Genomic DNA, 23,317 nt, shown 5'->3' with positions numbered 1-23,317 from the left:
ATGTTTCAGACATACTTCTAAAATTAAAACATTATTTTATAAATTTATATTTGATATACTGAATAAATTTTATATATTATTAATAAATTAAATGATATCATTTCATTAATAGTAATACAATAACGTTATTTAATTTATTAATAATGTATAAAATTTATTGACTGATAGTATATTATTAATTATAAATTTTTTATATTATACAGATATTTGACTAATGTATAAAGTAATTCATAATTGTAAAAATTTCATTAAAACACTAGTTAGCAAAATTATTTTTAAAAAAATTGATCTGGTTTTCACTGGTCAGCAAGCCACCAACAATTCCAAAAGGAAATTCCAACTTTCAAAAAATATCTTTGGAGTTCATCATGTCCATCCTTTCTTCTGCCAATTTAATAAATTTGGTTGATAAACCATCAAAAATTAATTCCTTGCCCAGCCCACTTAAATCAAAATCCCAATTCAATGGTGAATTATGATATAGTGACATGTTTGACTTTAACCCTATTATTATGTTACTAAGAAATGTGAAAGGTAAGGAGAAAAATACTGACGCTCCTCTGACATATTCCTATCAAGCAAGAATCTATGACAAGTTATATGGATCCACAATTTGGGCCAAGTCCCGTATGTTGATGGACATTCACAATCTCACATCAAATGATGTCTTTCTTCTTCCACATTCATCACGCCTGGCCCAAATCTGAATGGACCCTTTGACATTTTTTTCCTTTAACAAGGAAAGCAAGTGTGAGGTGAGAGCTAACTCAACGACCAACTCCACAAAATTGCCCCTTATTTGATTTTTATTTTCATAAATTAAAAAAAAAAGGAGATTTGTTTTAAGAAAAAAGAAGAAGCAAACGTCACATTATAAAAATATTGAGAATTTATGACTTAATATAATTATAAAAAAATCATAATTTAAAGATAAAAAAATTATAATAGTTAAGATTCAAATATCAAATTTATTAAATAAGAAACATATCATTTATATTTATTGTATTATAATTAATCGATTATAATTTAAAATTGTATTAAAATCTATATTTATAAGTTGTGGACTTTTATATAATTATTTATTGTAGTTGAATAATAAAAAAATTGTAAGTAAAATGCATTTACCTTAAATGACGTTATTTAAAAATTATTAAATCAATTAAATTAAATTTCATATTTCTAATACAATTATTTTTATCAAATAAGAAACACTCCTCTCTTGTAAATGGTGTATTTTTAGATTAATATATATTTACTTATATTACTACAGTATGTCTACACATTAATACTATATAATCTCTCAAATAAAAAACACATTATGATTTTTTTTATAATTTGAAAATGCTATTTTTATCCTTTCGTGTGTATATATATATATATATATATATATATATATATATAACAAGATTTTTAATTTTAAAACCCATAATTTAATTGATTGTTTTATGTAATGATCTTTAATAGGTGATCAACAAATTTGAAAATCAATTTGTAACACTTACAATTTTTTATTTTTATTGCAAATTATGACTTTTTATGATTTTTTTATTTTATGTTTTTCTTTTATTTTAGATTGTGACTTTTTTTTTTTTTCATTTTACGTGTATCCTTAAATAGATTCCATTTTGTTTGATATTACAATTTGAAGCCTTTTTAACACTCCTTAACCAATAATTTAACAAGCCTTCCACTAAATTTTATGAATTATTTTTAAATTGAATTTTGAATTGTTTATTGAATCTTCAAAAAATATTCTAGGAATCTTCGTTAAAAAATCTTCCTATGTATTTTATAAAAAATTATACTTAATATATTATTTTACTGAAATCAATTAAATATAATTGTCATCAACATCATTAAGCTTGATTAATTTTTTAAATTATAAAATTTTCATTCTCATTCAAAATCATAAGCCTAATTGAATCAAAATTACTTTAAATAATAAAAGAAAATTTATCATATTTATTAATAGTAAATTTTAAAAATTTCTAAATAAAGTGACACATATTGAGTATAACAAAAAATAAAATAAAAAAACATGTGATAATTTTTTAATTTTTTTTAAATTAAAAAATTAAATTATCAAATATATAAAACAGAGTAAAATCATCTACCTTATGTAATTTATTTGTTAATAAAGAATCTTAGAAACAAGATTATGAATTATCAATATTACCCCATCACAAATCTTATTATGTTTACGTGTCATATTTATGTTGGATTCAACTTCAGAAAAGAATGGGAACCTGGCAAAAAACTAGGTAACTGAATCATATTGCCAATCCAACTAGGTAAGTGGAAACCCTAATTACTTTTTACAGTGCAAAATTACCCCACTTAACCTTTAAATTGACCAAAACAATGCTGGACTCAAGGGTAATACCGTAAAACCATAACAACTAACCAGGAACCCAATAGTTAAGCAAGCAGATGAAGGAAGCATCAACAGACGCACACAAATATAAATAAAAATAAATAAATAATAAGAGAGAAAAACAGAAAGAGAGAGAGAGAGAGAAGCAGAGGCTATAGAAGCCTCCATCGCTTTCTTCTTCTTTTAACCTTCGTCTCTCTTCACAGATCGGATCATCGAATCCCTAATTTTTTTGGAAAATTCCTAAATTTGCATTTTCGAAACCTTGAATTTTAACTCTCACTTTTTCTTTTTCTCCTCCCAATTTTTTTATTTTATTTTATCATCGAAATTTTGTTCTCCGTTTTTTAGTGTTTTTCTTCGTCGATCAACTTGTCGGCTTAAAAAGGAAAGGGAAATCCAATTTTGTTTAATTAGGGTTTGATATGGCTGCCAATACTGATACGGCTAATTTCAATATCTCCGCTGCAGTGACAGCTGTTAATCACTCTCCCACTAGCCCTAATCAATCACATCGTGCCACGAGGGCGGTTTCTTCACCCTGGACACATAACGTCCGTGGAGAATCGGAGCCAATCGCCGGTATTCCTTTATCGCCTTCGGCCTCTTCTTCGTTGTCACCATCAATGGTTGTGATTGAGCCAACTGTTACCCCGGTGGGCGAAGAGGAAGGCGTGGAGAATGGGACTGCTGGGCCCAATGGCAATGCCGGTAAGAGGCCGGCGTGGAACAAGCCTTCCAACGGCGCTGCCGAGTTTGGGGCCGTTATGGGGGCCCACTTGTGGCCTGCTTTGTCTGAGTCCGCTAGGGTTTCTTCTAAATCCTCTTCGGATTTACCCAGAGCTTCATCGGATGGATCGTCATCCCCTTCTGCTGTCCGTTTCTCACGTTTGTTTTCCAAGAATTTAAACCATTCTTTATAGATTCTTTTATTTGAATTTAATTGTTACCATTTCGAGTATTTTATTACTAACTGTTAAATTGTTGAATTAACTGTTTTAACTGAACTGAATTAAAATGAAATTAGTTTTCCAATTTGTTTTGTTATCTGTTTGATTAGAAAGAGATTAAATGCAAGGAATCTTAAGTCCTTATTTCAACTGTATGGTTTACTTCAATTAAATTTCATTTCAAGGAAGCTGAATAATGGATTTTGTGTATGAATATACGGTGTATTCTAGATTTGCTTGTGCAAATTTACATATGATGTAATTTTGTTTAATTTTGAATTCTTGAGGCCACTTAGTCTTGATGGTTTTGCTATGTTGTGGAAATTGTAGGGGAGTGGAAGTGCATCACCATCGTCTTCAGTGAAACAAGTCAGTGCAACCTTGAATTCAAATTTGAATCCAAACGATGCAATGCCTGCACGCCAAAGGTCAATGAAGCATGGTAATAACTTAGCATCTAATGGTGGCCTCCCGCAGCCACTGCCTCAAGGTCCTGCGGTTGAAGCACCTTTGAATAGCCCTTCTTCTAGGGACCACATACAGAGAAGTGGATTTGTGTCACAGCCTCATAGTGGTGGTAATGATCACCCAAACCCACGTAATTCATTCAGACATCGTAATGGTGGTCCACATCCACGAGGAGATGGTTCTCCCCATCAGAATTATGGAGGCAGGCGCAATCAAGACCATGGAAATCAGGATTGGAATAGTCGGAACTTTAATAATAGGGATGGTCACGTGCAGCCAAGAGTTGTTCCCAGGTTAATGAGGCACCCAGCACCACCTCCACCTCCAAATACTGCACCATTTATTGCACCCCCGCCTGTGCGGCCTTTTGGCACTCCCATGGGGTTTCCTGGTAAGCTGTACTTTTCTTATTGTTGTTCTTTTTAGTTGGGCAAGAGTGGTATTCTGAGTTTGCACTAATATTTCCATCTTCTTTCAGAATTGGCATCTCATGTTTATTTAGTCCCATCACCTCCTCCAGAGTCGCTTAGAGGTATGCCATTTGTTGCACCAATGCCCCCAGCGTTTTTCCCTGCTCCAGAGCCTCAAGACCATCAGTTGCATGCCAGGATAGTGAATCAGATTGATTATTATTTCAGGTAATGCTTTGTTTGCATGTTAACTTAGGTCAACTTAGTTAATTCAATGGCCATATCTAGGTATTTTAGGTCACACAAGAAGATGACTGCCTGTTTCTTTATTGCAGTGATGAAAATCTAATTACGGATACATACTTGCGGAAGAACATGGATGATCAGGGCTGGGTTCCTATTAAATTAATAGCAGGCTTCAAAATGGTGAGTTTTTTGAAGACTTTTGATCTTGTTAATTTATGTGATTGTGGTACTTCCTGTGCTTAGATCTTTTCATGATGATGGAGTTTGATGCTTTAGCATCATCGTTAGTTCATGACATCTATGCCTACTAGACTCATCTGTTATCTATTGTGGCAAGTCTATTATCATCTATGTGGTTTATGGTAATCATTAAGACAAACCAATTTTAATTGAAGATTTGACAGTAGGAAAATAAATATGTACATTAATGGGGGGAGAGGAGCTTTCTAGAAATCATTGAGGGGAAAAGAAAGATATGAGAATAAAGTAAGGCCATCACCCTCATTATAACACAGATGTGAAGGAGTGAGATTTTACCTGTGCCTTTAATACTCCTTGAAATGATGATACTCCACATAAACATTTTCAAAAATTTGGATAATGGTGAAAACATCTGTAGAGTTTGCACTTTTCAGGGTTTTATGGAATTGTTTCTAGAAATTAGATTTTGAGAAGCACTCACCCGCTAGATTTTCAACCTATTTTCCTATTTCTAAGAAAATGAATTAAATCCCAACAAACCCAATTATTTCCCCCCTTGCTGCTAGTTGAGCTAGTTCATGATTTTTTTGTTTTTTTTACTTTTAGCATATGCAATCATACTTATTAATACAATATTGCTGGAAATTTTAAGATATATTTTGTTTGACTAGTATTTGTGAGAAATGTTATTGGTAGTTGTATTTTCTGGTCAAGAGAATTTCAATGAACGGAACCTTGTCTTGATGCACTTGTATATACAATTTTAAATAATCTTTTTCATGTTTTATTTCATGCTACTTATGTTTCCTATAACTTCTCTTATTGCTGGGTTACTCTTTTCATTTGGTATTGACTGTTCTTGTTTGATTATGTTTTGCTTTTCTCCTGGTCATAAACAAAACTACTTCATATGAATTTGAATTTAATTACTAGATCAATTTGTCTAACTCTTTGAGTGAGGATTAATGCTTTTTTCTTGCAACTTGCTTTCTAGACATAGTTTTAAATGATAAAGGCTTACAGCCTTTTTATTTAGGTTGCAAAGATAATGTGGTATGGTAGGTGTCCATTGACTATTTACATGTATAAATACTGAAGGAATCACAATTTCTCATGCTATCATTTTGTTTGCATATTTATATATTAGATTAGGATGCATTTGACTCATAATCATATAGTCAATGGATTAATTATTGTGTTGCTATACATGGATATCTTCTTCCCAACCCCACCCCCGTCACTCATCCAATCACCCACCCACCCTTTAGAAACTGGTTGAAGTAGTCTCTATTTTTCGAGGTACTTGATTTACAAGCCCTGGCCTACATTCCTTATGGTGAGGTACATTGGATCCTGTAGTCGTTCCATTTGCTTTTGTTCCAACTCATTCTTTGGATGGTATAAGTTATATTATTCTTAATGAAGGGTGGTTATGGTTTAGGGTTTTTATTTTTTTTTAACAATTTGGAAATATTAATAAACAGCATATTCTTAACGTGATCATAAACTTAATAACATTTCAAATTAACTGGAACATGCCTGCACAAGATATTCAATGTTCTCATTTCACTGTTTAAATTTGTGCTTTGTTTGTTGGAAACTTACTGACCTCATCATTCCATGAAGATTTTCCCTTACATTTTAATGCTATAGGATGTTCATATAACATTTAAACCTTTTCCCAAAGGTATGTGGTGTTCTGAAAACAAAGTAAACATGCATTAACACAGTGCAACAACTGTTTTTCTTGGTTTCCAGTTTCCAGGTCAGGTAGTGAGCATCACTTTCTAGAGATGTTAGTCCCACATATTATAGTAATCTACTGTTATCTTCTGGAAGTCTAGCTTTCGTGCTTATGTCTTTGTTGGTTTCTAAAATTTGAATCTTTCTCCTTGAATATATATGAGGATGCTATGCCTATTTGAGCTCACAATCTTAGCTGTTGGATGTGCTTGTAGTAGGATTTTTTTTTCTTCCAGAGCAATTTCTAAAGCTATCTATTCCAAGGAAACATTTTTCTATGACTTCTCCTTTTCAGGTTTCACTTTTGACTGATAATATTCAGCTTATACTGGATGCTCTTCAAAGTTCAGTAGTCGTGGAAGTGCAGGTATCTTCTAGAATGAAATCCTGGATTATATGTTTCTCACTCATTGATCAATAATGAAACTCTTCCCTCTAATATATGTTTCTCCGAACCACCTCCAAGACATTCACTATTACACAGAGAGTGCCCGTTATTATTTTTGCTTACTTAATGGTTCTGCAAGAACTGAGCTCCACATAACATAACTAGGATAATGTGGTTTTGTTTTCTTTAAATCACCTCTGCATTTGCATTTTAGGGTGACAAAGTGAGGAAGCGGAATAATTGGAGACGATGGATAATGCCGCCTTCTATGCAATTCCCTACCATGTCTGGTCAGGATATGCTGGAGGCCTGTGTTCAGAATATTTCATTGGATCAGAGAATTGCTAACCAGAGTAGTGCAAGGAGCCATGAAAATGCTTATGCTGATGGACTGTCAGGTAGATCATCATCAGGGGACTTCAATAACCAGTCACAGCTATTCAGCAATGAGGGAACAGCTGCCATTGCTCAGGGTGGTCCAGCGACTAATTCAAATTAAGCTAAATGTGGTTTGATGCACGTTTTCTTGCTTAAGTTCCTGGAAGATATAGCAGAGGATGATCTTGACACCATGGGTGATTATCTTGCCTTTCTTGAAGATAGTTGTTCGGCCTTGGCATGATGAAATGTGATTTCTCATGCCACAACTTAGAAAAAACTTTACAAAATCAAAAGGAAAACAACTTTTAGAAAGAGAAAAAAAAAACAGAATATTTCAAAAAAAAATAAAAGAATTTGAACCTTTTTAAACTTGAGCTAGTGGCATGAAATTGATGTGGCTGCATTTTTTTTTTTTAAAGGGTGGAGGGAATGTTGCTTTATACTTTACTATTTGTGGTGGCGTACATGGTGTTTAAATCTGGGGAATTTTGATTTGCTGCCCCTCTGCTATTTTAAAAAAAATAAAAATCTTTGGGGTCTATAGCCTCCTGTTGTGGGGCTAAGTATACAAACTTTGAAAGAACAAAGTCCTTGATGGGTTCATGTCTTGACATATTATGCGAGGGGGGGAAAGGTGAACGGATCTTTTGCAGCACCAGCACCAGCACCAGCTCATCTAACTAGTGGTAAATCTCTGTTCATGGTTACATGCTTTCCTTCATTCAAGGCGTATATCATTTAACGAGAATTGTTTTTTATATATGCTTACTTTTTCATACAACTATATCAAGGACTTGCTTTCGCTGCATAAAGGTTTCCTTAATTTGTTGGGCAAACCATTAAAGTTACAACTGGATGTATGATTTAAGTTTTGGGGCTTGTGGTACTTTTTACTTCCACTAGAATAACATTACTAGTAGTATTATTTATTAATCTCTGCTGCCTGACTTGTTTTATGCTCTGTGCTTATGGCATTAATTCACTATTAGTCAAATATTTAATGTGAATGAACTATTAGATTAAGTTGCTCACTGAGTCATGATCAAGCACACCATTTTTCCGTGCAAGGTTAGATCCCCGATGGGTAAAATTCGGAAGCTGTAGTTTGATGATTGTTTGTGTGGCTTACCCTACAATACAATGGATGACTTCAAATCCTACGATGCTTTATAATTAGTTATTCTTCTTCAATTGTGTCTCGTTGTCAACCAAAGGGTTTTTTTTTTTTTTTTGTTTTACGTGAATCCCAATAGTCTGGGGAGCTCAATTTCAAATCATTTGTCAGAAAGCCTACGGCAGAATCTGCATGCATGCGTATAGTTAGTGAAAGGTGTGGGGACTTTGGATGCATCAAGGGATATTTCTGCATATGGCGTAAATGGCAAGAATATTTAGAAAGCGGCAATATCCCTCCTTCAGAAGTGGATTGTACAAAATTATTTACAAGGGATAATGAATAATGGTACAACGTTGTTTAAACAAAATTAGGGTATCATTCTATTTGGTTATATATTATATTATAAACTATATGATAAGTTTTCTTGGATCGATTCAGAAAATAGACGTATCGGACAAAACTCAATAATCTTTTGCTGCTTTTGAATAGTGTTACTCTATGGCGCGGTAACATCATATTGCTTAGAGTGTGATAGCAGGGTTGTGTCAGAAAACATTTTTGGAAGAAAGAAGGGGGGGGGGGGGGGGGGGTTGGGGAGTGCAGGAGTGTATTCGCCGCTCGATTGTACTTGTAACTTTCATTGACTTGCTAGCACTTGTTCTAAGTATTTGTAGCTACCGTGCATCTTTAAAGGCTTGGGGGTTCAGTTTTTAGGCAAGATTTTCCCGATCTGTGTTGCATGGCATGTGTATAGCAAAAACAGAAGAAGGGAAGTTGGTAGAACTGGAAGTGGCTGAACAATGCACATGAAACAACAGCCCATTGAAATGGTAATTGTTGGTGCCCATTGGTCCTTCCTTGCGGGCTCTGGCCCTACTACTGTTTCAAAGGACTCGCCTGCAGACCACGTGATTGTCTCGTTGTACGAGCTTCGTCGTTTAATGGGAGCATCCATCGGTTAATATCCATTGAACTATTACCGTACGGCCTAAGGGTGTGGCCCTTAAGCGGACATTCAGTCACCAATACTAAGGTAAAAGAATCAGAATCTGATTGATAACGCGTTTCTCTGGGAACTCAAAGATGGTAGGCAGAAGAGGGGTCTCTCGATCAAATCAGACAACTCCGCATTAGAGAGTACTAAATCTGTGCTTGCCTCTCTTATTCCACCAATCTAGTATCTAATTCCCTTTTTTTCAAATAAACCCGTAATTTCCCTTGATCAAAATTTGCATGCATAGCAATAATGGGTTACTTACTGCTACCTGACCGTTTATACCAAGCTAGTAAAAAGAAAGCCGGTCGTTCCTTTAGGTGCATGCTTGAGGAAAGTTCATTCCATTAGGTAAACATTTAAGTGCTTGAGTGGTAGATAAACTATATTGAATCTTAAATTAGTTAAGATTAAGTTATATGGTGCATTGGTGCTTATACTAGCTGAACTAATTGCACAAAGATTTGATTAAACACGCTATTGCACTCCATCAATTTGAGGTTGGTGACCTAACTGTTCACACAGAATACAAAGTTGATGATTGTTGCGTTAAGAGAGGATGACACAGTGCTGGCTCAACAGGGAATGGTGGACTGGAGTGGGTTTTTTACTTTGTAGTTGCAGTCAGCCAGTATGCTTTTTAAAGATGGTGAGTTTGGGACAGTTATTGTGTAATTATTATACTGACCAAATTTTGTACTATTCATCCTCTCAAATTTATTTCCTTACGATCATAACATAATCATCTGTAGTATTTTGGCTTGCTATATATTGTCCTATTGTAAGGAGGTATTAGGTGAGCTATATATATATATATGGCTATGAATATGAAGCATTAACATAGCATAGCTCTTGTGATTTATTGTGCATATTTACCCAGGGTAGATTTAAGCCACACAATATGAATACTGGGTTAAAAAAAAAAAGGGGTGTTAGCGAACCTGATGTGAGCCAAATTTCAGCTAGTGGCACACCTATTGCTATTTTTGTTTTTTTTACTTAATGAAACCAAAATACATTACAAACAAATATAGAAAGAAAGTTTAAGACAGTCATGGAAAAAGAAAGAGTAAATAAATAATAAATTATGAATATTTATTTTGTCAAAAAAATTTTTAAAAAATCATCAATGAAAGTTTTATGGTCAACACAAAATTAGGTTTTATGCTAAACATATTTAAAAAAAAAGTTTTATGCTAAGCAATAAAAGGTAATAATATTTAAATAATTATAATTATATAATCAATTACTTGTTTTCAATTATTCTATTGGAGTTGTTATGTGGAGTTTTTTTGAGTGGAGTTTTCATTTTATGTAATTAAGAGTTAGTTTATTTTTTTTAATATTATGTCCTTGATATTAATTATTTTTAAAATAAAAATTATGATTATAAACAAAATTTGATTTGGTTGATATTAATATATTTTTAAAGCATAAAAATGTATAAATTATTTTCAATTATTTTAAAAAAAAAATAGTTGCTTCCCTCGTAATGGTCGGGCAATTTTCTAATTAGTAAATATAATATCCAGCCTCCTTCGCAACAACGGAAACTCCGAATGGCCAAAGCAGAACGGTTCAGCTTGAGGCGCGTGGCAAAAATGTACTCACCTTTGGCTTTGATTCACCAATGACACGAGGAAAAGCATAGCCATTGGGGCATAGAAAATTCCTTTCATCAGCACTCCAGAACTCTTAGGTCACCCAGTCTTTGTCTGTCTCTCTAAATCTGAGCTTTAATAGTAGTGGATATCAACTTACAGTTTACACTAGTTCTAAACAACAAAGCTTCTGTTTTTCCTCCGACGTTGTCATCAACAGGTGGGGAGGACACCAACTACAATAAAGCAACAATAAGCCTAAATAGAGTGTCTTCCGTATCCTCAAAATCATCATCAACATCTTCATCTCTTTCTTCTTCCCATCTTCGCAACCAAACCAATAGACTCAATACCATGGAAAAGGTTTGGAAAGACATTAATCTTGCTTCTCCAAGTGATCACTCTTCCAGGGAAGGCCTTTCTGTAAACCCAAATCCTCACAACCCGCATCTTATCCTCCAGGATTTTCTCGCCAGACCTTTTACGACCATAGACCCACCAACAAATAGAGTCTCCACGAACAGGGAGACCACGCTCTATGGTTTCCCAGTGCCACCTCCTAACACTGTTTTGAGCCTTAACTCGGATCCTCGCAGGAGTTTGCAAAGCAACCCCTTTTCGAATTTATCCACTTTCAATTTTCCATTCAAGGCTCTAGCTTCATCTTCTACCTTGACTTCGTTTGGTAAGAAAAGGATCCAAGAATCTGATAACAGTTTTGGTGACCGACAGCACAAGCGTAAGATCATGAACCGAGAGTCCGCAGCGCGATCAAGAGCTAGGAAACAGGTAATTAGTACCTTTTTTTTTCCCGGTCATTTCCATAACAAGTTTTCATGAGTAATACTGAAATATATAGTTTCCTAGCTAACATCTTTACCCTTATAATATGCATTCTGAAAATGTCTCGTTCCTTTCTTGCAGGCTTACACAAATGAGTTAGAGCTTGAAGTTGCCCATCTTATGGAAGAGAATGCAAGACTTGAGAGAAAACAAGAACAGGTAACTTAAGCGAAAATTTATTTTTATTACCAGACAGCCAAGTAATTTGTGTTTCCTCTTTGATATTTGAACCTTGTTCTAGCTTCACCAAAATCTAATAAGGCAACAATAAACATGCTAGGAACTTGAAGAAGCTGAATATAATTGGTCTGTGAAGAATACATATACTAGTATATGTACCTCTAAAAGAAAAAGTCATTGATATTGAGTATTGCCAAAATTAATTGTGCTTGTATTTTGATTTTGGGGCATGCAGTTAAGCGTAGTTGTAGCCGCTCAACTTTCCAAAAAGCGCACGCTTCAGCGAACGTCAACAGCTCCATTTTGAGGAAAATGTTCATCTGTACCATGTTTTTAACAAATCTCTCCCTTTTTTTTTTTTTTTTAACTCTCATCAGCTAGAAAAAAGGAATGAATTTGTATGGGTTTTGGGGAGGGTGATTTCACGGCTCTAGCAAAGTGCAAAGACAGTTGATTTTGGGAAAGAAACATGAGTCGTTGTGTGTGTAGTTTTGAATATTTCCAAATAAACAGGAACTTTGTTTGCTTCCTGGGTTGGAATTGGATTGTATCTTTCCTTGTACTACTGACTTTTTTGTTCCTTTCTTAACCCATTTTCTCTTTCTTCAACTTTCCTTCTCGTACTAGTACTACCTAGTAATTTGTTGGTTTGCAGAGGAAGATCTAGCCAAATTTAATACTAGCAAAACAAAACTCGATAAAATTGAACAGAAAAAGAAAGCAAAAAAAAAAAAAAAAAGATGTGACACACCGGCCATCAACTTTGTGACAACTACTCAAATCTTATTCCTTATTAGGGCCTCCAGCAACCGCTGTTTATCCCCATAAATATTATTACCACTGGCACTTGATGCCTCCATTTGTTTGATGTCAATTGGCATTTTTATCTTTCAGATTTTTCTTCATGTTTCTTTCCGATTGAAAAGAAGCAATCAATGCCTCCTTTTGATTGTATTTCTATCCAATATGGGGTTAATGGCAGCATCATCGCTCATATTGGTTTTCAATAGCTAAATTTGCTATTTGAAAGCAAATATCATGTGTCAATCAATTATAAAAATACTGAACATTCTTGCTACTACTTTTTAACAGTGAAAATTATTTTTTTCAATCAATGCTACTTCAAAGCCATTTTTACTATTTATTTTCTTCTTTATTGAAATATAGAGCCTGTCAGCCAAATTTTACTTAATTGATCATTTATGCTGTCATCTGTAAATCTTGGACATGTACTATATTCTCCAAACTATGTCAAAAACTTAACTAAAATGCTGTTGGAATATCACATTATGCAAAAGGGGGGAATGGGCTACTTTTAGGCTTGCTATTGACTTATTATTCATGAGCCAGTTTTTTCATCCATTAAATATATATATATATATATAAATATATTTTAAGCATAGCCAGCAACTTATAACGTGATTAAAAATCAGATATGAATTTATATTTGATACAATGTTAATATATAGATGTTATATATTGATAATATATTAAATATAATTCCATCACATATGAATGATATATATATATATATATATATGAGTTTCTTATGCAATGTTTAAAACTACTTTTAAAGATAAATAAATAGGGTAGATTTGTAAGGCCTGGCCTCATTCTATAATGCTAGACAAGTAGCTAGAGTTACTGAGATTTCATTATTAGTGTTAAGGATGACACAGGTAGGGTTTCATAAACTCAGCTAACTAATACAACAATACAAACTTTAATGCTAGCAGAAATTTCAAGAGAGTTTGATCTGATTTGGTTCACTACTTTAGTACTTTGGGGAATTCTAAATTGTTTATTCTAATTTCCTTTTTAGTAGTTGGTTTTAGGGACTTTTCTCCTTTTCAGTTACTGTTTTAAATTCTTTTCTTCTTTTCATAAGATCATTTCATATCTGACAAAAACTGCACAAATCCAAACTATAAAGAAAAATTAATTCACTTTACCCTTTATATCCACTCATTTCCTACTACTTTCCACTTAATTTCCATTATTATTCTGTCTCCTGCGGCTTTTAAAATACGTCCAAATATCATTCTAAATGAAATTAATCACTCAAATTTCGTACAGAAATTCATTGAACAAATGGGAGACATGGAAATATTCAATCAAAATTTTTCACGAAATATTCCTTTCTGTCTATGCATTTTTCCAACATTCAAAATGGGCCAATCCTGCCTTCCCCTTGGGTCCAATATATTATGGATCACACTTATGCTTTGTACAAGGCCTGCAGGTCAATACTTCTTCTTTTCAGTGTTCCGTTATTCTTTTCCTTTAATTCTCGGTGATTTACCTCTCTGGAAATGAATTATAAAAGAAGCACATCACACCTAAATCCGTTGTCGTCCAGCGGTTAGGATACCTGGCTTTCACCCAGGAGACCCGGGTTCGATTCCCGGCAACGGAAATTTTGCCTTCCTTTGTTTTATCACTTACCAATGGCAGCACAGTTTATATTTCATTAAGAAGAGAAGGCTAGAACTTTGAAGCCAGAAACATGGAAAGAAGAAAACCAGATCAACATCTCCTCAGTAACGGCTTCCCTTTTATGAAACTTTTCTTCATCTCCCATTGAAAACTGGTATATGGGGCAATTCTTCCTGCATGCATTGAGCCACCTAAAAAACACGCATGTCATCTTCCTCCTTCATGCCCGATTAACAAACACAACATATTTCACCTTCTGAACCTTCACCAGCTTTCTCCCTTCTTGACCTTCTTTGAGATATCTGGCTTGATCACCAGATAGCCCGCCGTTGCCGCTTGTTTTATTCTTGCATGAACTCTTACACCAATCGAGTTATAGATGAAGGCTACGAACTCGTTGAGGGCCATTTGGATTTAGCAAAGGTTTAAGATATAAGTTAGTAAAAAATGAGAATCCTTCCTCTTGCTTAAGCTGTTTTGCTTGGTTTGAAAGGTTTGTTAGATTGGGGAGAACCAGATTTTGAGGGTTTAACAAGAGAAGGTAGCACCTAAATCGAGAGTGTTAAAGATGACCTTTATGGTATATTTCGAGCATCTTTTCCAATAGATTAAATCACTGCCACATGAATGTACAAACCAAGAAAACTCCCTATACTTTTTACTAAATCAGTTAATTATCTATTTAGGACATGGACCTGGGAGAGCCAATTTTTGGTTTTGATTTGTATTGTGAATGACGATTAAATGTCTATGCTGTCGCAGGATGTTGCCAGATAATGCAGGAATGGAGGGTGCAATCTTGTACACTTAAAAAGTAGGAAAACAATGGCGGGAAAGTGGAGCAAACAGATGCTAAGATTGCTGAACTGGCTCAGAGATCAAGCTAGTTTACTACAGGCTCTGAATATCCTCCACTACTGCCAGTTCAATGTTTGGTTTTGGATTTTTTTTTTTTTTTTACAATGGGTTTACTAAGGCCCATTCACCTCAAGAACCACGATTAAGGAACAGAATACAAAGAAAATTATTTGATAAACAGACTGGTTTGGTGAAATTGCATTGACATGCACGAATATAGAAGTCACTTAAAAGAGCTCACAAAATCCAAAGAAAGACGAAAAGTCAAAGCAATGAAGTAGTCATCTAATATATAAGTTAAACCATTTGAAAAGCATCCAAATAGGTCAATACACTTCATTCAAATGCCCACTGATTCTCCCTACGAACCTCTTCCTCCTCCTCAGGGGTGAAGCCATAATAAATGTAAAAAACCATCTTCATCTCTTCAGGGATCTTTCCCTTGATCGTGTCAACAACAGTTTTACAAGTAAGATCCAGCAAGCCTTTGATATCCAAATAGCTTGCTGCCTGCAAAAACATATGATAAGATTATAAAACAAGACTTAGTTTTCAAATTTTATCAACAAATACTAATGAAATAAGAAAGGTACTCACTCAGCGATGTAATGGACGGTTATTAGTTATAGTCTTACGGTTCTTATTGCCAATTGCAAATATATACACAATCATAAGCGCAATTATATTGAAGTGTTGATGTTCATGCGTCTAATATATGTATCTTGCTTATTTTTACACAAAGCATTCGGAAAGAATCAAACTTCATCATCTAATGAAAACAAGATTACATTTCCATCATTAAACGAGGAGAGAATCAAACAAAAACATCATAATTATACTAAATGGTTTTAGTTCTGCATATTACTGTTACACAGCTTCTTTGCCCATTTCCCTAGTAATATAAGATACGTGGCAAAGGTTTGGTTTCTTCAAATTTAAGAAAACTCTATAACTCGTTACACGATTGTTTATACATCGAACAGCATTCGAATTCATCAGCCTCCGAATCAAAACACCGAAAAATCACCAAAAGCAAAGAAACATAGTAAAAATTGCCCAATCATACGAAAATCGTTTCATTACAATTATTCTATTATGCCCAAATCAACTCAAAATTCTTATTGTTTTTGTTTTTGTTTCTAACACCAACTCCAAAGCCCTAGCCTTGTCATTAATAAACATTAACAAATAATTGAAGCACCAAGAAAAGAGAAAAAGAAACAAATAAGAGAGAGAGAGAGAGAGAAAGCGACTGACCATAACGAGATCGAAGTGAGTGGCTTGATCAACCTTAACAAATTCAGCGTCCCAACTTTTAAGCTCGTCATTGGCGGCTCGATCGTCGGTCTTAGGAGCCTCCACTTGCTTTTTGCATTACACGATCACCTTCGCCAGGATCCTACTCGTAACGTTGGGTAACGGTATTTCGACATCGGCGCAATCTTTCTCGATTAAGTCCTTTATCGGCAACAATTCCAACGCCACCGCTTCGTCCACCTCGAATGATTCGCCGTCGGAACTCTTCAGAGTAATCTTTCTCCCAGAAGAAAACATCATTTTTGCAATCGATTTTTCAAAAGAATAAACACTAATCAGATTTTTTTTCTCTTTTGGTAAGAAATCCGGTATTTCTCGAGGAAGAACAAATTCATTTAGAATCCCCTTCCTTATATAGAGGGGGAGGGGTGGCATTGGGGTAAGGTCGGGTTCTTTATGGAACGGTGCGAATCATAGACGTGGCGCTATGTGATACCAATGAAGTATAGACACGTGTAGGATGCAAAGGGGAGTGTAAACTAAATATGAAGGATATGTCACTGTGGCCTAGGCTACGAACTAACAGAAAAGGGTAAAAGCGACAATTTGGTAAATTCATCCATGTTTAAATGTTAATCTCAACCTAATCGACCAAGCTATGTGATATAATAAAATAAAATATTATTATTAATTAATTACAGAAAAAAGTTCCTACGAACGTCTGGAAAAGGATATAATTGAAAAATAGATTTTGATATTTGTTGAAGTGTATAGTTACTAGTTTGACCATAGTAATTTTAGGGATAACAATAAATAACAAATAAAAAAATATATGATATTATTTGATTCATTTATATTAAATTTGAGGGTTATAAATGAATAATTAATAGATTTAGATAATAAATTATTATTCATGACGGATTTAATACATATACAGATAACATCTTTTTTATATTTAATATCTAAATTTATTTTAATAAATAATAATGGATATTTAAATTTATATCCAAATTTGTTATCCGTTTATACATGTAAGATATATAAAATTTTATACTTGTAAAAAATTTTGGATCTTAAAAAATAATTTTTATTTATTATTAATTAAAAGTGAACTTGAATTTTAAATTAAATTTTTATTTATTTTATATTTTTATAAAAATTTAAATAAATAGATATTTTAACATATTCAAATATTTAAATGGATAGTATTTATTTAAATGAATTCGAATTTGAATAATGATATTAAATTTAAATTAATATTTAAATGATTTCAAATATTATAAATATTAAATAAATTTGAATACAAATCTAAAAAATAATAAATATTAATATCTGTTTCGTTGCCATCTTTAAGTAGTTCTTTGATTATAGCTGAAAAAACATGGATTCAAAACCACCATACTATTGAAAATTACTGTATGATACAACATATGCGGAATCTCCAAAAATAATTGGGCTAGTTTAATACACATTGGCATTCTTATCTTTCAGCCTTTTCTTCATGTTTCTTTCCGATTGAAAGAAGCAATCAATGCCTCCTTTTGATTGTATTTCTATACAATAGGGGATTAATGGCAGCACCATCATTCATCTGTATGGTTCAGGATTATTATTTCCTTTTATGAATCAAGCTATTTGAAGGCAAATATCATGCGTCAATCTATGATAAAAATAGTGAACATTTTTACTACTACTTTTTAACAGTGAAAATGATTTTTTTTTTTTTTCAATCAACACTACTTCAAAGCCATTTTTTACACTTCACTTTCTTCTTTATTGAAATATAGAGCCTATCAGCCAAATTTTACTTAATTGATCATTTATGTTCATCTGTAAACCTTGGACATGTACTGTATCCTCCAAACTATATCCGAAACTTAACTAAAATGCTGTTGGAATATCACATTATGCAAAAAGAGGAAATGGGCTGCTTTTAGGGTAGCTTGTTGTTGACTCATTATTCATGAATCAGTTTTTTCGTCAATTGAAAATATATTTTTAAGCATAGCCAGCAAGAATTTATATTTCATATTAATTGTTAATATATAGATATTATATACTGATAATGTATTAAATATAAATCTATCATATTTAAATAGATATATACGAAGTTTTTTTATGAGGTGTTTAAAACTACTATGAAAGATAAACAATTAGAGTAGATTTTGCAAGGTCTGGCCTCATTTTATAATGCCAGACAAGTAGCTAGAGTTACTAAGATTTCATTATTAATCTCAAGGATGATGCAGGTAGGGTTTCGTAAATTCAGCAAACTAATACAACAATACAAACCTTAATGCTAGCTGAAATTTCAGGAGAGTTTGATCTTGCCCTTTCCCTTGAGTGGATATGGATCACACTTCTGCTTTGCAGGTCAATGCTTTTTCTTTTCAGTGTTTTATTGCTCTTCTTCTTTTATTCTCAGTGATTAGCTCTTTAGGAATGAAATATTAAAGAAGCATGCAATTGCACATGCCAATTCCGTTGTCGTCCAGCGGTTAGGATGCCTGGCTTTCACCCAGGAGACCCGGGTTCGATTCCCGGCAACGGAAAGCTTGCCTTGTTTAGTTTTATCACCAACTGCAGCACAGTTTATATTTCATTAAGAAAAAAAGGCTAGAACTTTGAAGTCAGAAACATGGAAAGAAGAAAAGTCGATCAACATCTCCTCAGTAACGGCTTCCCTTCTATGAAACTTTTCTTCTTCTCCCATCGAAAACTGGCATATTGGGCAATTCTTCCTGCATGCATTGAGCCACCTATAAACACATCCCCGATGAAACTGATGCAAACAAGGAAGAACACAACATGTTTCACCTTCTGAACCTTCACCAGCTTGCTTCCTCCTTGACCTTCATCGAGATATCTGGCTTGATCACCAAATATCCTGCCGATGCCGCTTCTTTTATTCTTGCGTGAACTCTTACACCAATCCAGTTGTAGATGAAGGCTACGAACTTGTTAAGAGCCACTTGGATTTGGCAAAGGCTTAAGACATCCATCGCATCTTTAATAAGAGACTTGAAGAAAATTAAAATGACAATCCTTCTTCTTGCTTATAGCTGTTTTGCTTGGTTTGAAAGGTTGGTTAGATTGGGGAGAACCGGATTTTGAGGGTTTAACATGAGCAGGTAGCACCTAAACCAAGAGTGTTACAGATAACTTTTATGTTATATTTTGTGCATGGTTTCCAATAGATTAAATCACTACCACATGAATGTAAAAAAAAAAAAAAGAAAATTCCTTATACTTTTTACTAAATCATTTAATTATCTATTTAGGACATGGACTTGGGACTTGGGAGAGTCAATTTATGGTTTTTATTTGTTTTGTGAAAGATGATTAAATGTCTATGCCGTGGCTCCGGGGTGTAATCTTGTACACTTGAAAGTAGGATAACCATGGGTGGGAGAGTGGAGCAAAGAGATGCTAAGATCGCTGAACTGGCTCAGAGATCAAGCTAGTTTACTAATGGTACAGAATATCCTCCGGTACTGCCAGGTCAATGTTTTGCTATGGATTTTTTTTTTTTTTTTTGGTTACAATGTGTTAACTTGATATAATTGATTAGCCATTAATATAGACTCATCATTTCTGACTCTTTACTGAGTTAAACAGCTTCTCTATACAATTGTGCAAAAGGAGGCCCATTCACCTCAAGAACCTCGATTAAGGGAACACAATATAAAGAAAATTAATTGATACAACAAACTGGTTTGCTGAAATTGCATGGACGTGCACGAATATATAAGTCACTTACAATAGCTCACAAAATCCAAAGAAAGATGAAAAAGTAAGAGCAATTAAGTACACATCTAATATTAAGTTAAAACCATTTCACAGCACCCAAATAGGCCAATATACTTCATTCAAATGCCCACTGATTCTCCCTACGAACCTCTTCCTCCTCCTCAGGGGTGAAGACATTCTGGATGTTAAAAGTCTTCCTGATCTCTTCTGGGGTCTTTCCCTTGATCATGTCAACAACGGCTAGACAAGTAAGATCCAGCAAGCCTTTGATATTCAAATAGTTTGCTGCCTGCAGAAACATATGACAAGATTACAAAGAGAGAGAGAGAGAGAGAGAGAGAGAGAGAGAAAGCGACAAACCAGAACGAGATCGAAGAGAGTGGCTTGATCGACCTTGATCAATTCAGCGTCCCAACTATTAAGCTCGTAATCGGCGGCTCCATCGTCCGTCTTAGGAGCCTCCACTTGCTTTTGCAGTACTCGATCACCTTCGCCAGGATCTTACCCGTAACGTTGTATAGCGGTAATTCGACATCGGCGCAATCTTTCTCGATTACGTCCTTTATCGTGAGCAATTCCAACGCCACCGCTTCGTCAACCTCGAATGATTCCCCGTCGGAGCTCTTCAGAATAATCTTTCTCCCAGAAGACGACATCGTTGTGCAATCGATTTTAAGAAAAAAAAATCAATAATCAGATTTTTTTTTCTTTTTTCTTGAGGAAGAACTAATGTATTCAGAATCCCCTTCCATATAAGGGGCACGAGTGGTTTTGGGGAAGGGTTGGAATCTTTACGAACTGGTGCGAATCATAGACTGGGCGCTACGTGGTACCAATAAAGATAGACACGTGTAGGACGCAAGGGGAAAGTAAACTAAAAGAATAATTTGCCCGTGGAAAAGACTTCCATAAATCTTGAGGGGAAAGCAAACTTAAAAAAGAATTTGTCGGTAGAAAAGACTTCCATAAATCTTGATAGGTGATATTAGCTTTTATCCGTACGGTTCAAGAGATTTTTATTTTTTTTATAAAATTATTTTAATTAATTAAATTTAATATAATAATATTAATTTTTAATTGAATTTATATATTTTTATTATATTTATTTCAATATGAAATCAAAGTATAAAAATTTTTTCATACAAAATTTTATTTAAAATTAAAAAGATAAATTATATAAATATACTTTATAATTAAACATAATTTGAGTTTGCTCTCTAAGATTTAAAATATGGTAATTAATTACCTTATAATTTATTTTATTATTATTTTTATTTATTTTACCTTCTATATCCTTTTCATTTTTAATTAATTTTTTCTCTTTAAAATCAGATATATTCTTTCTCTATAAAAATCATATTTAATAAAACTTATTTTCTTTCGTTCTCTTTTCTCTAATGCTTCAATTTTTTTTTTTTTGCAATAACTCTTTATCCCTAGGTTATTTATTTATTTTTTTTTAGAATTGAAGAAAATAAGAGCTCAAATTCGTCAAAATTAACCATTATTGCCCATCGCGCTATCATATCTGTTATCGTTATCATCATTCATCACCAATTACCAACACTATAAACTAGAAAAAAAAACCATAACACTAAAGCCAAAGAACCCACTGTGCTATCATAGCTTCTTCTACCAATAGTGTCTCATTCTCCTTAGTTTGAAAAAAACCTTCGAAAACAACCAAACCTAAAACTATTGAAAAATTCTTCTTCACAAGCCTAGAAAAATAATCTCAAATCATAACCCAAATTTTTTATTTTGCTTTTGGATGTTCTTGTGTGCTTTGGCTCTGTTGATTGTTCTTTGTTGAAATTTTCAATTTTTTTGCTTATCTATTTGTAAACAAATTCTTGGTTTTATACCTTTTTGAAAATGAAATTTTTACTGTTAGGAATTGTATCAAGTATCAAACAAACAAACCAATTTTCATTTAGTAGCCATACCAATTTTCAAGGATAACCATCAAATGAGCAAATAGCCTAAAAGAAACTCAGAAACAAACCCAACAATCATAAGAAAAACTCACAGAATTTGAATTCACCTTAAATTACTCACACCCAATAAACTCATAAAATAACCATAAATCCATGCAACAATTACAACAATTCAAGGGTTTTTTTTGTTTGTGGGTTTTAGTTTAAATTTTTTGAAAATTTTTTGGTTTTTAAAATAGAAAAAGAAAAGACAGAGAAGATCAACTAGCAACACACAACACAATATCATACTTTTTCAACATTTGATCCTTGTTAAATATTGTGAAGAATTCATACTTCCAGCCAAATTTTTCTTTGAAAAGTTTATTTTGATTTTGTTCTTGGATGTTCTTATATGCTTTGGCTGTGTTGATTGTTCTTGTTGAGATTTTCAATTTTTTTGCTTATCTATTTGTAAGCAAATTCTAGGTTTTGTGGCTTTTTGGAAATGAAATTTTTGCTGTTAGGAATTGTATCAAGTATTAAATGAACAACCATTTTTCATTTAGTAGCCATACCAATTTTCAAGGATAACCATCAAATGAGCAAATAACCTAGAAGAAACTCAGAAACAAACCCAGCAACCATAAGAAAAACTCACAGAATTTGAATTCACCCTGAATTACTCACACCCAATAAAGCTATAAAATAACCATAAATTCACATAACAATTACAACAACTCAAGGGTTTTTTTGTTTGTGGGTTTTAATTTAAATTTTTTGGTTTTTAAAATAAAAAAAAAAGACAGAGAATATCAACTGACAACACACACCACAATAGCATACTTTTTCAATATTTGGTCCTTTACTTGTTAAAGATTGTGATGAATTCATACTTCTAGCCAAAATTTTCTTTGAAAAGTTTGTTTTGATTTTGTTCTTGGATGTTCCTATATGCTTTGGCTGTGTTGATTGTTCTTTGTTGAGATTTTTAATTTTTTTGCTTATCTATTTGTAAGCAAATTCTAGGTTTTGTGGTTTTTTGGAAATGAAATTTTTACTGTTAAGAATTGTATCAAATATCACACAAACAATCAATTTTCATTTAATAGCCATACCAATTTTCAAGGATAACCATCAAATGAGCAAATAGCTCAGAAGAAACTCAAAAACAAACCCAGCAACCATAAGAAAAACTCACAGA

At 33.4% G+C, this 23,317-nt stretch overlaps 2 protein-coding genes, 2 non-coding genes and 2 pseudogenes across 7 annotated transcripts; 4 read left to right on the top strand and 2 right to left on the bottom strand.

Moving 5' to 3' along the window:
• Positions 1-2,490: 2,490 nt before the first annotated feature.
• LOC111300122 (la-related protein 1C-like) lies at positions 2,491-8,094 on the top strand. 2 transcript variants are annotated; one of them, XM_022895762.2, is made up of 6 exons: positions 2,491-3,249; positions 3,655-4,183; positions 4,271-4,430; positions 4,538-4,628; positions 6,688-6,759; positions 6,995-8,094. In XM_022895762.2, the coding sequence occupies exons 1-6, from the start codon at positions 2,800-2,802 to the stop codon at positions 7,277-7,279; spliced, it is 1,587 nt and encodes a 528-aa protein (XP_022751497.2). In that variant the 5' UTR covers positions 2,491-2,799; the 3' UTR covers positions 7,280-8,094. The 2 variants fall into 2 exon arrangements, with proteins under 2 accessions (XP_022751497.2, XP_022751498.2); XM_022895763.2 differs by having other exon boundaries at positions 2,491-3,262.
• A 761-nt stretch (positions 8,095-8,855) lies between these two features.
• On the top strand, positions 8,856-12,458 carry LOC149513900 (protein FD-like). The gene is made up of 4 exons (XM_089748046.1): positions 8,856-9,921; positions 10,805-11,662; positions 11,798-11,875; positions 12,132-12,458. The coding sequence occupies exons 2-4, from the start codon at positions 11,228-11,230 to the stop codon at positions 12,201-12,203; spliced, it is 585 nt and encodes a 194-aa protein (XP_089604172.1). The 5' UTR covers positions 8,856-9,921; positions 10,805-11,227; the 3' UTR covers positions 12,204-12,458.
• A 1,782-nt stretch (positions 12,459-14,240) lies between these two features.
• TRNAE-UUC (transfer RNA glutamic acid (anticodon UUC)) lies at positions 14,241-14,312 on the top strand. The gene has a single exon. It is a non-coding gene; the product is annotated as a tRNA-Glu (tRNA).
• Positions 14,313-15,454: 1,142 nt separating this feature from the next.
• On the bottom strand, positions 15,455-16,867 carry LOC111300822 (SKP1-like protein 1B; annotated as a pseudogene). The gene is made up of 2 exons (XR_016330104.1): positions 16,448-16,867; positions 15,455-15,700 (listed from the first exon to the last, which is right to left on the bottom strand). The product of XR_016330104.1 is annotated as an SKP1-like protein 1B (transcript).
• Positions 16,868-18,927: 2,060 nt separating this feature from the next.
• On the top strand, positions 18,928-18,999 carry TRNAE-UUC (transfer RNA glutamic acid (anticodon UUC)). Its single transcript has one exon. It is a non-coding gene; the product is annotated as a tRNA-Glu (tRNA).
• A 1,079-nt stretch (positions 19,000-20,078) lies between these two features.
• Positions 20,079-21,010, bottom strand: LOC111300820 (SKP1-like protein 1B; annotated as a pseudogene). The gene is made up of 2 exons (XR_016330103.1): positions 20,558-21,010; positions 20,079-20,486 (listed from the first exon to the last, which is right to left on the bottom strand). The product of XR_016330103.1 is annotated as an SKP1-like protein 1B (transcript).
• Between the last annotated feature and the right edge of the window lie 2,307 nt (positions 21,011-23,317).

This window comes from Durio zibethinus, chromosome 18 (assembly GCF_047325235.1).
Source record: "Durio zibethinus cultivar Kanyao isolate XHJ-2024 chromosome 18, ASM4732523v1, whole genome shotgun sequence".
NCBI lineage: Eukaryota > Viridiplantae > Streptophyta > Magnoliopsida > Malvales > Malvaceae > Durio > Durio zibethinus.
This window is presented reverse-complemented; position numbering and strand designations above follow the sequence as displayed.